Source organism: Neopelma chrysocephalum, unplaced genomic scaffold (assembly GCF_003984885.1).
Source record: "Neopelma chrysocephalum unplaced genomic scaffold, ASM398488v2 Primary Assembly neopelma1_79, whole genome shotgun sequence".
NCBI lineage: Eukaryota > Metazoa > Chordata > Aves > Passeriformes > Pipridae > Neopelma > Neopelma chrysocephalum.
The window spans coordinates 3,733,421-3,750,944 of NW_020897740.1; the positions used below are offsets into that span (position 1 = coordinate 3,733,421).

The 17,524-nt window shown below is 38.5% G+C and overlaps 1 protein-coding gene across 9 annotated transcripts in view; it reads right to left on the minus strand.

The window, feature by feature from the left end:
- LARP1B (La ribonucleoprotein domain family member 1B) overlaps positions 1 to 17,524 on the minus strand; it is a 35,538-nt gene that overhangs the window by 9,723 nt on the left and 8,291 nt on the right. For 6 of the 9 annotated variants that reach the window (XR_003535319.1, XM_027690011.1, XM_027690012.1 and 3 more), the window contains exons 3-16: positions 16,839 to 16,898; positions 14,367 to 14,535; positions 12,794 to 12,937; positions 9,663 to 9,806; positions 9,391 to 9,559; positions 5,425 to 5,569; positions 5,063 to 5,237; positions 4,101 to 4,273; positions 3,567 to 3,938; positions 2,568 to 2,688; positions 1,822 to 2,027; positions 1,325 to 1,431; positions 656 to 813; positions 188 to 332 (exon numbers count right to left, since the gene is read on the minus strand). Coding sequence is in view for 8 of the 9 variants with exons in the window: in XM_027690011.1 (XP_027545812.1) it covers positions 188 to 332; positions 656 to 813; positions 1,325 to 1,431; positions 1,822 to 2,027; positions 2,568 to 2,688; positions 3,567 to 3,938; positions 4,101 to 4,273; positions 5,063 to 5,237; positions 5,425 to 5,569; positions 9,391 to 9,559; positions 9,663 to 9,806; positions 12,794 to 12,937; positions 14,367 to 14,535; positions 16,839 to 16,898 (2,288 nt within the window). In the remaining variant the exon portion in view is untranslated. Of the gene's footprint in view, positions 1 to 187; positions 333 to 655; positions 814 to 1,324; positions 1,432 to 1,821; positions 2,028 to 2,567; positions 2,689 to 3,566; positions 3,939 to 4,100; positions 4,274 to 5,062; positions 5,238 to 5,424; positions 5,570 to 8,364; positions 8,490 to 9,390; positions 9,560 to 9,662; positions 9,807 to 11,402; positions 12,580 to 12,793; positions 12,938 to 14,366; positions 14,536 to 16,838; positions 16,899 to 17,524 lie in introns of those variants that run through there. The other 3 variants (XM_027690008.1, XM_027690014.1, XM_027690015.1) reach the window with 3 other exon arrangements.

Below are 17,524 nucleotides of genomic sequence, written 5' to 3' on the forward strand. Positions count from 1 at the left end.
ATTCATCTGCAAAACACAAATATATACTGATTTTTGTTATTAAAATAACTTATACACACTGCTATTTTAAAGATTTACAAAGAGTCAAAGGCAATACTAAAAACAATCACTTCAGATATACATAACCTTCAGTCATTAAAAGGAATGGTAAGGCCTCAACAGTTTTTAATTTCCAGGAAAAAAATACCTGCAGTGTTCTTTTGCATCCTCTAGAGCAAGTTGTTTGAATTCTTCATACATTTTCTTGTTGAAGTGATCTCTCAAAAAAAAGGACCAGAAACGAAAAAGTGTGTTCATTTCTTGGGACTGGCCAATTCCCAACCGTTTCCTCTCTGGAAGAAAAAATAAAGGGGAAACCAAAAGTACTATTTTAAATCTTCAGCAGAATATTTTCAAGTGCTTTTCCTTTAATAAACACACACACACACACACACAAGACCTTCCAGAAACTGCAGTTCAGATTGGAGGGTATTTTTTTTGTCAGGGAACGTAAATTCAAATGGAAAGCAGAGTTTCTAAAATAGAGGCATCAAATAAATTTTGCTTTCCTTTCCCAAGAAAAATTAAGGATGAAGAACAATGTGAAGAAAACTGGTATCAAATGACACCTGGTACCTCCTACCTAAAATTTTAGGAAGTACATGGAGCAGCTTACCCATTAAACACCTCCGCCGGTATTTGTGGTACACCTGTTGAGTAAAGCCATTTTCCTTTAACAGTTCATGAGAGGGGTGCTGAAATTTTGGAAGAGAGTTTGGGGTACAGCCGTAACCTGCTAGTGGTGCTCCTTCTGAAGGCGAGGCATTGGAACTGCTGAAGAAAAAAGCCAACACATTTCTGACCCACAAACAGCTTTTCCACAGAATCAGTTTTCACCCATCCTGACCTATGCAAGGGTTGTCAGAGTAGTGCAGTCACCTGATGACTGCTACAGTGCCTGCTGGGGGCCCAGTCATCTGATCTTGGATGCACGTCAAGAAAATCAGATTTTGTGCTAATATGTCAAAAAAAGAGGCAGTTTTGGACAAGGATAATTAAACATTACTGTTTAATGCTTGATTTTAAATGACTGCTTAAAAGCAAAGTCACTGATGTGAACATCAGTGCCTCAAGTAATGTTACTGCTGCTATATCATGGATAACATGAACACCAGTCTGTCTAGCTTGCTTCCAGCCAGCCTTGTATTCCATGTTTTTGTCCTTGATTACTTTTTCCTAGCTTCCACTATATTTATAAATTGTCTTTTATCACATCCTGTTTATCTATGAGAACTGAGAACTAACTGCAAACAAATTTTCCACAACAACAACAACAAAAAATTACCTCAGAGAGGAAGTTCTAGGCCTGTGGTCCTTGGAATCCATCACCCAACCAACGTGGCATTCTAAGGGAGGATTTGTACTGTGGCGTGTTTTTCTTTTTCTAGGAGTCTAAGGAAGTAAATGAAGGATTTATTTCCCTAAATTGACTTCACTCATTCTCTCCCTTTTAAGACAGAGATCTAAAAATTTTATATTCTATTATCTAACATATTATAAAGTTAAAAATCTCCAGTTTCATAACCTAAAGGTTAGACTTATGTAACAAATCAAAAATTTTTAGGCACTAAACTTTCAGCAAGGACTTTTAAAAAAGAAAACTCAGAAAAAATTTATTAGAAATAAAAAAAATTGAATATGGTAAACATTTTGGAGATAAAACTATAAAAGAGTACGAGCATTTAATTTTTTGCCTTTTAATTCTTGTTAAACTGTATGCACTAACATGAGTTTTATAGGCTTTTTGTGTTTGTTTTTTTTTTAGTATGTTTTTCCATTTACCTTTATATCAAAGGATCGTGCTTCTTTAACAACAGGGTAGAACCTGGGTGTTTTTTTGGGATCCTGTAGCCTTGGGGTGCGAGGCGGTCGCGGGATGAAGCCAGCGTGAAAATGGTGGGAATCTGGAACTGCTGTTGGCAGTGATCGAGCTATTCCTGCTCTTGGAGGTACTTCAATACTTAGGATGTTACAAGTCAGCTCTTTTGCTAAATATGAAGGCAAGAAGGAGAAAGTGAGGTGGTTTTATTAAACTACTTCAAAGATGCTATTAGTATGTAAGCTAGTAAATGTTAATACTACCACTAAGAGATAAGATTTGGACATTGTGACTGCTCAGTAAGGTTATGATACAAGTAGCAAATTCTTCTAATCTCACTTCCTTCCATCCCCGTGTCCCAGAAAATTGCTGGTTTCTATAAAATGTTGCACAACATCAGTTTACTTTACACATTGTAATTTCCAAATTACACAAAAAGCACCTGGTGCTGGTATGTAGTGACAACAAAACAGACCACTGCCTTCAGATGGTCATAGGTATCCTGAGAAGTACAAATATCAGCATCGTGTCATTCAATGGAAACAATGCTACCGAAGAACAGCTGACAGTTTGAAAAGTGAGCAAAGAAAAAGCCCCTTAGACTGCTGACTGAAACAAAATTAAAATATTACACAGGCAGAAAGACTTAAAATACCTACAGAGTTGTTATTTATTCTAAAGATTCTAAAAAGCAAATACTTCTACTTACCTTTCTGTAACCCTGGAGGTCTGGGAGGAACTTCTTGGGTTGGACCAGCCATTTCTGGTGCAAGAATAACAAATTCTTCCTTACTAATGAGGTTTAGCTTCTTAAAGTTCTCAATCTCTTGCTGAATTAGAGAAAGCAAATTTTAAATGCAAGGCAGGGTAACAGAGATCATCCTGAGAAACAGGTGCATTTCATAAAAAGAAAGTAAGCCAGAATTAACACTCAAGTACCCATGCACCTGCCTCAGGTGGGACGTGTGTGTGTGCATGCTGTGCGTGAAAAATCTTGTTAAAACATTGTCAAGACCATAACAACAAAAAAACATATTCTCTCTTGCTGTTTGCTATTTCTCACTGTCCTCTTCATGTTTGCTGGTTTTCTTGGTCCATTTCCTTTGTAATAAAAAAAAAAAAATCCATATTCTGAATTCTATGTTTATTTCTTGCTCTTATTCTCAACATTCATTTCTATCTTTGTCAGCTTGTTTTTGCACTGACATGCTCCATTTGTCCATTAAGCTACTTCACCTCTGTGCACAGATAAAGCCCCTTCCCCTCACCACTTAGTGTTTAGGTAACTCCATTCTAACCATCATTCTAACAAACTACAAAGCAAACAGAATCTTAATATAAAATTACCTTAAAATTACTGTATTACTTTCTTATCATTATCTCATCTCAGACCAGTGCTCTCTTCCCCACTAGGTAGGGGTTTGCAGTTGTTATGAAACAAACTATTCAAAGAACAAGAAAATATTGGAAAACTTGAACCATGTCCAAAATGTTAAAAACAGTTCTAGAAAATATTCATTCATTGTTTTTGGTCAAGTCTGTGACAAGGAAAACTTGAGTTTGCTTTCAACTGTATAGATAATTCAACAGAGCTGCAAATTACTGACACTTTTCTGTAGCATTTTACAACTACATAGCAGATGGCTGAAATTAATTTGGGAACTGTTTGGACAGACATGGTTTTCAGGTCAAAAATTAGGAGAATTACCTTCATCATGGCATCATTTTCACTCTGATCCATCCACAAATCCTGTTCATAATAGTACAAGCCGTCATTAATGACTTTAGCAAGTTCTGATGTAATTTTTGCACGGCACACATGGTTTCCAGTATGGTCTCCACAAGGATGTTTTTTCACATATGGTGGTGTCTGTGTTACAATCAAAATCTTGTTTACGTCCTGATCATCAATTTCATAATCAGAATCGCTGTCTGACCAATCAGTAAATTTATTCTTCTGACCCTGAATTTGTTCCATCTCTTCATCAAACAAAAACTCAAGTTCTTCTTGTTCTTGTTCTTCTGGAGGTGGGGGTGGTTTGTGTTGATCTGCTGTTTGATCAGGTATAGGAACAGTTTCCTAAATTGGAAAAGGTTTTATATTTGAATTGGATAATGATTATCCAAACTGTATTGCATTATCAAGTATCACATATGTTGATGTGAAAAATCTCGTTTTACAGTATAGTCTCAAAGTTGGCATTTGTTTATTTAAAAATAACTTAAAGGGCTTTGATTTTACCTTTAGTTTGACTGTGGATGCCCGATGCCTCTTCTTCACTTCTATCCAAGGTTCCGAGTCCAAATCGGGCAAACTTGTAGACAGTCCTTTAGACATTGTCTGAAAATTACTTGTTTCAGTGTTTTCCTTTGGACTCAGTGGGCTTCCCATTCTTGGAGAACTCGGTGCAGACTCTAGTAGTGGAAAACAGTAGTTCAGTTCCTGTTGTGGATTGTTTTGGTTTTGTTTTGCTGGTTTTTTAATTGTTTCACTGGTCTTTCTTTTAACCACAGCTACCATTTTTCTAACTCTCTGGTTAACAGTGATCAAAGAATTTCTTCTCACTTTCAGGAGACAGCTTTTCACAGTTCACGCAACATTTCAGGATCAAATCAATTCTAAGAACTTATTTACATGGAAAGTTTCTAACAGTCTGTGAGAAATTACATGTTATTCAGAAAACAAGAGCAGCATCATTAGAGATGTGTTTTCTCCATGCCATTCTCTATCTCCATGCATGGGTGCATAACTCCATCTTCATTCTTCCCATTTAATTCCAGCCAACATTTTAGTAAAAAACTTTCTTGCCAAGGGTTGTCAGCGAACAAAGCCATCTCCCTATTAATAATGTCAATGAGTTTCCCATCCAAAACAAGGATCCACCAAATAAAGAGTCAACTTTCAGCTGCTACGAAAATGAAGCAGATTTTATGACTAACTTAAGATTAATATTAGAAATTCTACAGGACTGTAGTCCATCATTCTATATTCTGGCAAATGGTCACAGCCATAACACATAAGAGACATTTTGATCTACTTCACATCAGCCATGTGACTTTGCACGTGCAAGGCTGGCAGGCGGATCAGCTGAATAAACCATTACCAAATGTACAACTTCTATTGTGAAATCGGTATCAGGAGACAAATTTCCTAAGCTAGACAGACACTCCTAAAATTATGTTTCTATACAGTAAATCCTTTACCAGTATGTGAGCCAAAAATTTGTCCTGGTATGAATTCTGGACAATTGATGAGCTGAGAAAAGTCAGTTGGAGGCAGGCTGCATGAAGGAGGACCTGGAATTGGCCACTTTTCTGGATCAACCCTTTTTCTTAGTCTCTGATCCACAGTTTCAACTTCTGTGCTGTCCTTTAGGGCCTGCGTGACAAACATACTTTAAAACCATCCAAAAAAGAAAAAAACCAACAACTTGGCCATTTATAGCCTCTTTATAAATCCTTGTCATTACAAACAGAAATTTTTCTTAACTCATAGCACTAACTTTAAATGGCAACATAGAATTAACCAAGCAACTTCCCACATACATACTTCTGAATGATTTTACCTCCAAAATGAGTGCAGCATTTGTAGTCAGAGCTTGCATCCGACGGAAGCTGGCGATCAATGAAACAGGCAGAAATCCTTGTTGGTCCATCTTTCTCCTCAGAAAGAAGTCCCTTTCCAAATTTTCTGTGCTGAAATAATACTCACTGCAGAACGAAACATACAAATCTGAGCTTATTATAGGTTAAAGAAAATCCCAAAATAGCAACTCAGATTCCTTAATAAAGTCTTCCATTAAAAAACAGACAAAATCATTCTTCAACAGTTGTATCTTTTCAGTAAGACTTACAGAGCAGCAAGGATGCTTGAGAGAGTAAGACAGACTTTTGACCCAGCACAGCACAGAAGGGTACAAATCAAAGCCTTGTTACATTTGCATATATGAACTACATAACCAAAACCTACGCTCCATTTTTCTTTCACCCACCCCCTCCCTCATTACTTACATGAAAAGAAGGAAACAACATTCTCTTAGCCTCCATACGGATGAAGGACAAGTACTGCTTACAGTCAGGGCATAAGTTATTTTCCACACAGCAGTATCAGTGCACCTTCATCCTGAACTGCATCTTTTATTGTCTCACTTTCCAGTGCATTAGAATGTTTAAGTATCCTATCTGAGTGTTGAGGCACATATATATACTCTGAATCATCAAGCATGCTTGTGGGAAGACGAGAAAACAAGAACAGTAATGCTGTACTTGTCATGAAACTGTACCAAAAGGCATAACAGTTCATGGAGAAAAAAAGTCTAAAAGAAGAGATGATGATTAGTGTATGAAGAGGGATAGGACATTTCAGGAATCTGATAATACCACAGAACAAAAGAGACGAGGGACAAACAGCAGAAAGACAAATCTTCAACAATGAAGCTGCTCTAGGAAATGATCAGGGTGTCAAGATGTTTTACACTTAGTGAAGAGAAAAAGTAAGGAATTCAAATCATGATCTGTCACACAGAGCAAGGGAATGAGAAAACATTCTAGGAAAAGGAATTGAGAAAACCCCCAATTTAATCATGACAACTAAAATCTAGGCCTTTCACAGAGCTTACACATCATCCCGTGATTTTGCACGTTACATCCAAGGAATACTACTCCTCATTGCGTTCAGGAAAACGCAGGTAGGAAATATTTAACAGAAAGCAATTAAAATTCTATGACATAAAAATAGAGGTAGTGCAAAAAGAAAACAAGAGGGTATTAAAATGCTGAGGAAAAAAGTAACACATGCAAATAAAGATAATTCTAATTTCAACAAAGTGTAAAACTAAGTCTCTCCACTGAAGTTCAGATCAAGGTCAAAGTTACCAAGAGGAGGGCACTTCAAAGCCATCACTGACCTAAGGAGCACCTTGATATCATTTCTTTCTCTAATTTTTTGTAGTTAAAGAAATTTGAAGCAAAAGTTGGCCATATGAAACACACAGAATCACACACAGAATATTCTGAGTTGGAAGGGACCCACAAGGATCATCGAGTCCAACTCTAAAGTGAATGGCCGGTGACCTCGGTGTTATTAGCACCAACCAACACTCAGCTCCAAGACAGAATGAATATAAAGTCTCAAAGTTGAACAACAAGACAGGACAAATGAAAACACTGCTACTAAATCAAAGCAAACAGAGAAGGGAATAAGGCTTTTGGAGAATTAAGCTCTTACTCAGAGTTAAGTATGATCGGTGAAGCAACTGTGCACAAAGAGTAAGTTGCCTTCAAGAATATCCTATTTACTGTTCTGAGCTGCTACATTCCTTTCCCCTCCCAGTCTAGAAGATAAGCAAGCACAAATGCCATATACCAACATTTCACTAACGTTACCTTTACAGTCATACAGTAAAGGTAAAATCTTGTAACGATTCACCTAGTTAAAAATTCCACAAGCAGAAATGGACAATGACTGAACTTGACTCAAACTGCCTCACTTGATGTCCATCACTCTAGAAAAAGGAATGTGGAAGACCATTAATGATAAATGAAGACAATGCACATGTTTGCTCCAAGTAAAGGGACAAACCTCTACACACACACACGCACACCCCCTCCAGCTTTTTTCTTCTTCCTTTTTCTCAGAATCCATTTGCTTATTCTTTAATTAATATTTGAACTTTTATTTATTTCTTTATTTTCTAAAGCAAGAGTACTTTTAAACAGAGTTCTGCATTTTGCACACTGAGGAGCTGCTAAGCACTGAAACTTTTCAGGCTGACAACTTCGGCCTGTAATTAAGAACATAGAAGATATTTTTGTATGCAATACATCGAGCTGGTTCCTGGGACAAGCATAAGCTGCTTGATAGCAGGGTGTTTTTTTCCTGTAATTACACATCAATTCAGTTGGACACAGTCTCTCAGATTTTTCCCTGTTAAGCAGGTAAACTTTTAAAATTTATCCATTCACTAGGATTCAATCTCAATTCTTTAATATATCTCCTAATTTATCTTGGACTCCATTAGGAACTCTGAGACCTAACAGTTTTGTGTAACTTTATTCTGTAAATACTTCCTTCTTTGGCATAGTCACTTTAATATTCTATAGCTAAATTATGAAAGGTAGACAAAGCCACCTCCATTTAGAGGTTAACAATAGGTAACTGATGAATAAAGTCTGTTTCCCATAATTTTTCATGTGATAAAAGAAGTGAATAGATTAAAAGAACTTTTTTCTTAAGGAGCATAAAAATAGTGAAATTATGTTCTAAACCTGCTCAAGAATCTCTCTCTCTATCTCTCGTGGAAAGCAAACTCCATAACCAAACTGCCTTAGGAGTTCATATCAGGCAAGCTACCAATGGCTGTGGTTAGCCAGCCATGCCAAGTCTTCTATTAACACCTGCCAACCTCTTGGTGCTAAAATAAAATACAAATATACCCAGAAGTCAGATGTGACCAATGCCGTAACTGACATTTTTCTCAGCAGAGGGGGACATCGTCATGTCCTACCTTAGAAGGTCTGGATTCTACACTGCATGCCCAGAAATCTGGCCAACAGTGGAGTGGCTGTGCTCCTCCCCCACTTGTCTGAGGACAGTGCAGGCCGATTATCCTGACATGGGAGTACATGTCCACTGTCAGGTCTCATAGGGGGGCCTGGCAGCAAGAGTAACAAAAAAGACTGCAATAGAAGTTTTGAAGTTGAGAGCCACATGTCAGATACTTTCTGCCCTTAAAGAGGCTTTTTTTCTTCCTTTTTGCGTCAACTGCAACAAAAGAAGCGAGAATAAAATAAGCAAGTTGCTGTATGGAATACGAGGGCAATAAAACCACCACAGAGGCATCGCAGAGAAATGCTGTTGCAAGTACTGAGGATGAAATATCTGCCAGTGGTGGAAACTGTCTCTTTAAAATGAACTAGTGGCTTCCAGGCCCTTTTTGACTTGTCTCCTGGTGATAATCAGTCTTCCAGATGGTTTCTCATTGCCTAATGGTGTACACGAGAAAGTAAACATTTCAGATTATTGAAAAATCAAGTATCATTGCAAAACTACTCTCTTTCAGTTACATGTTTCAGGTGAAACACACTGAAAACATAAAACTAACAAGACTTCTCAAAGTGAAATTGAGAGCAAATAAGGGAAACGTCACCCAAGAAGAGCTTTATAGGCAAACAGACCAACAGTACTCAAAAGCACAAGCTCAGAGACATCCATATCTCAATTACATGACAACATAAAAAGGGCTGTGTACCATAAATAAAACATGTATACAAGTTAAAGCCAGACTATAGCACAAGATGCAGAACAGCTTCCTTAAAATTCCTCCCCATTACTCAAGTTTTTCCACCCCAACAGTGAATAAATTTGAGCTGACACTGCTAATGGTCAAAGTTAACTCAAAAAGTTAAATTGAGATGCCTTAATCTCCATCTTGATATGGATAAGGATTCAACACTTTGAAATGTGTTTGAAATGAATTATTTTATCTTAACTAGATCTCTAAAAATATTTATACATTAAGCAATCTACTTACATTTGGTGTTTTATATATTCTTTGAGAAGTGCTTCATCCACAGAATACATCTGCACTCCTGTTCCATCACCATAGTAATACATCACACCACTGTTAAGCTCAGGCTGAAATACTTGGTCAATTCCTTCACCGTACAGTTCTTGATAACCAACTGAATACTCAAAGTTCACTTCAAAATACAGGAGAACATAAAAGAATAACATTAGAAAAAGAAAACAATAACATTATAAACAGTTTTAAATTTTTGTCTAAGTATCTATTTCTTTGCATACTGCTATGGTTTCCTCTGCCTCTCCCTCTTCCTCTGCCTCTCCCTCTTCCTCTGCCTCTGGAGAATCCTCGGATGCTGCCACCTTCACTCCTCACGCTGCACACATCATCGTGGTCATCTCTCTTTTCTCTATCACGACGCCAATCTTGAAGAGAAAAAAAAGCACATCACAATTAAACATCATGGTGCCAAGAAGTCCCTTGTAACAGAAGAGTTCTCAGCTTGCACCCAGGCAATCCATAGACCCAGTTGTGCTGGCTGAGACAGGTGGTCAGAGCTTGAGCTGCAAGAGAGTAAGGGGAAGGTTTGCCAGCTATGCCTGAGGGTGAGTCAGGCAGGAGGTGTTAGCAATACGGAGGAGTAAATGGGTTTGACTGGCAGTCAATCCAAAATGCTTCTGAAGCAACCGGACACTCTGGTGCCAGCTCAGGAATCACAGAACCTATGATCGACATGGGACAGGAAGGAATGATGATGAGAATACAGTCTCCTCCTGCAGACGACTCTCAGCTGGAAATCACAGAATTGTAGAATGGTTTGTGTCGGAAAAGATCATAAAGACCATCCAGTTCCAACTCCCCCTACCATGGGCAGGGACACTTTTCACTAGACCAGTTTGCTCAGAGCTTCATCCAACCTGGCCATGAACACTTCCAGGGATGGGGCATCCACAGCTTCTCCGGGCAACCTGTTCCAGTGCCTCACCACCCTCACAGTAAGGAATTTTCTCCTAATATCTAATCTAAACCTACTTGCTTTCTCTTTAAAACCATTTGCTCTTGTCCTGTCACGACATGCTCTTGTATAGGTCCTTTCTGTCTTTCTTACAGGCTCTCTTCAGGTACTGGAAGGCCACAATTAGGTCACCCTGAAGCCTTCTCTTTTCCTGCCTGAACAAATCCAATTCTCTCAGCCTTTCCTCACAGCAGAGGTGCTCCATCCTTCTAATAAACTTGGTAGCCTCCTCTGGACTTTCTCCAACAGGTCAATGTCCTTTCTGTACTGGGGACCCCAGGGCTGGGTGCAGCACTGCAGGTGGGGTCTCACCAGAGCAGAGCAGAGGGGCAGAATCACCTCCCTCGACCTGCTGCCCACACTGCTTTGATGCAGCCCAGGATACAGTTGGCTTTCTGTGCTGCCAGCACACACAGTTGGCTCATGTCCAGCCTCTCATCCACTTGCACCCCCAAGTCCTTCTTGGCAGGGCTGCTCTCAATCCGGTCATCCCTCAGCCTGTGTTGATACTCAGGGTTCCGCTGACGGAGGTGCAGCACTTTGCTCTTGGCCTTTGAGGTTCCCATGGGCCCTCTTCTTGATCTTGTCCACTCTGGATGGCATCCCATCCTTCAGGTGTGGCAACCACTCAACTTGGTGTCATCTGCAAACTGCTGAGGGTGAATTGATTCCTTTGTCCAGCTCTTGATGATCCTACTGGGGATGGGATTCCCATGTCAATGGTTTTCTGGAGTCTCCTTTCTGTTCCTAGAAGCCACTGCCTAACGCTTGCCTGACTCTGCCCATCTAACAGTCTGCTCTCTGCTGGTCGTACCCCAAACCAAGACTTTTACTTAAAGAGGCCTTTTTGATAACACACACAAATCTAAGACTAGTCTGTAAGAATACATGTAAGGTTTTCATATAAATACAGGGTCTGAACATAGCAAGGGAGGGCAAGGGAGAAGCAGAAGAAAGGAAAACAAGCAGGTCCAAACCAGACCCCAGGGACCTTGGTTCCACTCACCATAAAACTTAGGGACAGGTGTAATTCTCACTTCACTCATGAGAGAAAAGGAAGCCCCTCTCACACAATTTCTTTCTCTTCTCCTAACACTGTCAGAGACTTCCATGTTCAGTTAGTGACCTTTGCTTAAAGTTTCTTTAAGTTGTAATTGGTAGTCTTCCAGATGCCAAGGGACCACTTTATCAGAGGAATGCTGAGGATACAGCCCCTACTTGATCAAAATGAGAATTGCTAAATTTAAGAAAGGGCTGACTAAAGATATGGTTCTTTGTATTAAACATCTTGTTTTACTATTTTTAATGAACCCTACAACACATGTATGCTCATGTATTCAAGTCACGTATTTTCTGTCAAATAAGACTCTGAATTTACAAATATCATAATCTGTATGTGTGTGTCTCACTGGAAATGTTGACCTTTGCACTTGTTGCCCTCCACCTTAGAGATTCCAAATGCGTATGTATTACTTGAACTATTTTCCCAAATCAGTTTAAATTTTGCACCCTGAGAGCACCTGTGGCTCAGACACATATTACACCTTCACGAGCAAGTGTTGTATTTAGCCTGAAATGGTTTTTTTAATTTAAACACAACGTTTCTGAAAAGAGCAAGAGATGTTCTACGTTCTCTCACACTGAAACTGGTCTCAAATCACTAGAGCCTTGAGGCAAAGTTCACACTACAGGTTTTTAGTCATTTGACCATCCTGAGAAAAAAACTGCTCAAGAAAGTGATAACTGGTAAAAATCCTTCCCCTGTCTATCCCTCAGACATCCAGATCAAACCCTTATATCCACATTCCTAAAATGACTTCATAAATACCATCTCAGTAGCATGCAGTACTTATTATAATGAGCAAACATTTAAACTGTTAACATATATTGCCATTTTAAAACTTAAACCAAAGACTTACATTCAGCCTATGATTTCTGCCACCTGACAAGCTATAGTCACAACACCTGATGTCCTGAAACAGTACCAGCTGTGGTGGTATTGCAACTTTTCACATGGGCATGCTGAGAAACAGGTCATGGAACTGAGGTCCAGCTTAAAGGTAAAAACGACATCAGTAGAATTGCCAAAGCAGAGTTCAAAGTGTAGCTCCACAAGCAGTTGCTCTGGTAGCAACAAGCTCTGGGAATAGCAGCAGAGCAGGACAGAGCAGATGCCTTCTAAGGCTATTTCCAAACATTCTACATTGTAAAACTGTGGGACAAGATTCTGTAGGGAGCCTTGAAGAGGAAAATATATGCTGCTGGTTATTGGGAAATATAAACACCAGGTTTTACTTAGTGTAGGCAAAGCTAAGTTTCAACATAAACTGCCAGCTCACGTGGTATTATACTTTATTTGCCACCAACAGCAAGACCCAGAGATTGAGAAGTACTTACTTCTTGCTTCATTCCGTCTGTTGTTATGTGGTATTGACTTGTTTGTTTCCAGCAGAAATCTGGAACTCGTTCGAGAGCCTGGTCTTTCTTGGCTGCCTGACCTTACATCGTCCAAATGAAGTGGCACCCATTTCTGCTTGTTACCTTGAAAAGTTAATATATTACTCTTAATTATACTAATACTTGAGGTTTCAGCTCCTGAAAAGATTCTATAGAATTCTTTATGTAAAATCAGTAACAGTTAATTTCAAAGTTTAAAAACCAGGAGAAGTTTAACATGGAATTTTTAGGATATTATGAATGACTAAATAATAAATTCAGTATATAAGAATTTCTCAAACTGAAATGTAACCTTACCTAACCTTTAAATACACAAAATAAAGGTGAACCTTTTCATTTAATGAACTCTCAGATGTAAGCTCCATTACCAAGAATTTATAGTATATGTAAGTGTATACAGTAAATATGTTACTATATAATTTCACAACTTGCATATGAAATTTAGAGGTAACAAAATAACATCTAAAGTTAACCACTGCAATAAAGATTTCAATCACAAACCATAAAAATGTTCCTGAGAATTTAGCTGTGGTACTGCATTTTTACCTCAAAGTATTCAGATTAAGTTCATTCACATGCATCAAAAATCATTAGCAAAGCTTTATTTTGTTGTAGCCTGGCCTATAATGTCCACTACCTATTTTTTCCTTAACTATAATATTGATTATAGTTAAATTTATTTAACTATAATATTGGGCTTCATATTTTTGTAGCCAAGAAATAAGTAAATACATAAAATGTGCTTTCCACATGGGGGGAAAAAGAAAAATAGGCTGTACCTGTGGAATGCTTTGCTTTAGATTTCCACTTAGACTGAAAAAATCAAAAGCAGTAGAGGATTTGTTTTTCAATATATACAGGAAGATTAACAAATCTAAACAGCAAGGGTCTTTGTGATCTGAAAAACATCATCTGGGAAGCAAGATAAAAAAGCAGCTGATGGCAGCAAGATCTTGAAACTCTCTCCACTGTTCCTCCAGCCTACTCCAATCTCCTGACTAAATGAGATACAGGTTTGTTTCCCATTTTTAATGTAACAGATTGGATCAAAAGGAAATAAATAACCTGCTTTAGTTTTCAAATAACTTCAACATGTAAGCTAATAGTAGAATATGAAAACCAAAGTGTTAGTATATATAGTAACACACACACACATACACACATATATATAAAGTTAAATTAACACAGTGCTACCTATTTAGGAAAATAAACATATGAGAGACAGTAATGGACTGTACAGCCATGCTAAAATCTTCAAGAAATTGTCAGATCTTCAAGGACCACAAACAGGACACAAGCTGCTTTTCCCCCAGAACTCCTACTTGACTAAACAGAACACTCCAAAACCTGAGAAAGGAAGCCTTGTTTAAGCTTTCTAGTGGAAAGCAGAAAATATTCTGTTATCACCTAGAAAATGCAAAACATGAAAAGTTTCATCAAGTCATTCAACTGGAATCAATGTAACTGTATCAACAGTGACTTACTGCATTATATACACAGTGCCCACACTGACCTTTTTTCCTTTGGTTGTTAGTTTGAGCTTCATCTTCACTAGTGTTATCTGCCAGACCATCTGGCTTTGCCTCTGCATTGTCCTTGATTCCATTATTGCTTTTTTGATCAGATTTCTCCTCCTTTTCTCTTCTATTTGTTGGCTTCTTACTGTGACCTACAGTCTTACACTGCAAGAGACACAGGTAATTATTTCTGACAGTACAGCTGCTGATAGCAAGAGGCAAGCATTTCCTTTAGCTATTAAAACTCCTTTATCATTACCTGTTCTCAACCTCTTCAGCAGGGCGAGTTTTAAAAACTGTTTTGTGAAGTCTCACTTTAAATAGTTTTATCTTCTGCTAATTTGGCAAGACTATAAAATTAATTTTTAGACTAAGAAAGTTTTTAACAGAAGTTATAAAATTACAGAGTGCACAACAATCACGTTTCAATCCTTTAGACATAAAAATTTATTTCATAGGAAAGAAAGAAATATTCTGATCAGTCCCCACTATTCCAGACTGATTATCTTTAAAAAGCTGTGCTCACAGAATACTGAATGGTAAATCAGAAATCCCCATGGTGCCGTACAATCTCAACAGCCCAATGTTCATGTAAACTATAAGGAGCCATTAGATCTTAACTCCTACAATTCTGTTCTACTAAAACAGAACATGAACCAAAGATCAGAGGATGTGGAGGTGTATGGTTATAGATTTATTTTTTCCCACTTTAGAATATGGCATTTACTGGGAACTGTGTGCCTTTGAGTAGTGCCAGCATACTGCAGATCTTCACTTCCCAGAGATCCCACAGAACAAGAGGTTTCAAAGAAGGCAAAATGACCAGCATTTTAGCAAAGAGTGGGAAGTTTAATTTATCCCTGGCATCAATCCAGGCCGGGGCATGAAGGGAATGTGAGCAGACCTGCCGAGAAGGACTTGGGGGTGGTGGTGGTGGATGAGAGGCTGGACATGAGCCAGCAATACGTGTTTGCAGCCCAGAAACCAAATGCATTTGGCAGCAGGTCAAGGCTGGGGATGCTGCTCTTTTGCTCCAGTCTGGTGAGACCCCACCTGCAGTGCTGCATCCACCTCTGGGAACCCCAACATAAGGACATGGGGACCTGCTGAAGCAAGTCCAGAGGAGGCCACAAAGATGCTAAGAGAGCTGAAGCACCTCACCAATGAAGACAAGCTGAGAGCTGGGGTTGTTCAGCCTGGAGAAGAGAAGGCTTCAAAGAGACCTTATTGTGGCCTTTCCGTACTTAAAGGGGGATTATAAGATGGGGACAGACTTTTTAGCAGGGCCTGTAGCAACAGGGCAAGGATAATGGTTTAGAAATAGTTTTAAACTAAGAGAGAGTAGATTCAGACAAGATAGAGTAGGAAATTTTACATGATGAGGGTGGTAAAACAGTGGCACGGGTTGCCCAGAGAGGTGGTGGATGCCCCATCTCAGGAAACTTTCAAGATCAAGTTGGATGGGGCTCCGTGCCTCTTGGTCTAGTGGAAGATGTCCCTGTCCATGGCAGAGGGGTTGGACTAGAAGACCTTTAAAGGTTCCTTCCAACCCAAACCATTCTATAATATTTACCTGTAAAATGAAGTGTTGCGGAGGCTTCTGCCAAAGGAAAGAATTTTCCTATGTTGTGGAGACAGCTTTGAACCTGCTGGAGTACATACAGTAGATGCTGCAGTACTACACTGTACTACACTGTATTTAATTTGAACACAAAGCCTTCCCTTAGACACAATTAAGTTTAAATACAAATGAAGGGTTATTTTGTTTTACAGACACTACATGAATTTGGACACTTCCAGTTACAAAATGCACATTGAACCCAAATCCATGAACCCAAATGTTCTGGTTTCCCTCACCAAGAAAACAGTAAAAGCATCACAGGGATGCTGATGCAGAACTACAGGAAAGTGAAATGTCACCACACAATAATCTGTGCTCTCTTCTTGTTTCAAATAGCATCGAAGAGATCTAAAATATATTATGCATTTATCGCTTGAGATAAAGGGAAAGGAAGATAATTTGATGGAATAGATGTTAACTTAAAATCCAAAAGGGGGGGAAATATACCAGAGGAATAGGATAACTAAGCTGTCTTAAGACAATAGGCACAAAGCATTCTGAGCCATAAGAGAGGGCAGCACGTTCACAACTCCAAAGGCCTTCTCATCTGCGCATAAACAGATGAAAACTGCAGAAAAGGTAAATAAAAGTTTTAAAACAGTGGAGTAAATAATATGGCACATTGCACGTCCATGGTACACCACTAATGAGTGTATGGTATGGGCTTGTGAAGGTTCCAGTACCAACGCTGACAGTCAAGCACACAACAGTATCCTGAATTATTGGCAAAACTTGTGCTGAAACCCTATAACACCAAAAGCATGCTCTGGGGAGAACAGTATTAAACAGGTAAGTCAACATGGCTTTAAAAAAAAAAATAATACTGAAGATAACAAAGGATACTCACTTCATTATTTGCTATTTCACTTGGTGTCGGCCAGTTCATGATATCACCAAAATCATCACCCTGTAAAGATGAGAAACAGTTTATATTACTTCCTCGATTTAGTCCTTTTTAACACATGAAAAACATCAGTTGTGACTCAGATGGCCAGACTACCCCTTGGAGCAGAAAGGTTAGAAGTAGCAGTTTTAAAAAACAAGAAATACAACAGAAGACAAATGTACAAATTTTGAAAGAGGTCTTATGACTTTTGAGCACACATAAACAATTGTCAGATTAAATGTGGTCTTACACCTAGCTTCCTATTTGATTTAAAGGTATCTGCTGCTAAAGGCTTTCAGTTTTTGGAAGACCTTTGAGGACCAACCTAAAAAAAGGTGGCTGTACAAAATTTTAGAAACTTAATTTTTCATAAAAAGATTCAGTGTTTCCTTGTTGTCATAATGGTAATTTTATGCACATAAAGGACACAAATTACTTAATATGCAAAAAGGATTTCCAAAACCAACCTAGCACCACTTGTGCTCAAATGATGCTGTTTCTTTGCAGCCCCTTCACATTTTTATGTAATCCTATTAATTTTTTAATCAAAAGTGCTTTCTTTATTCCTTGTACATACATCAATTTAGCATCCCTCCTAATTTTAAATTTCCCTTCCTTTTTTTTTATTTGTCTCTGTCTTCAAAATT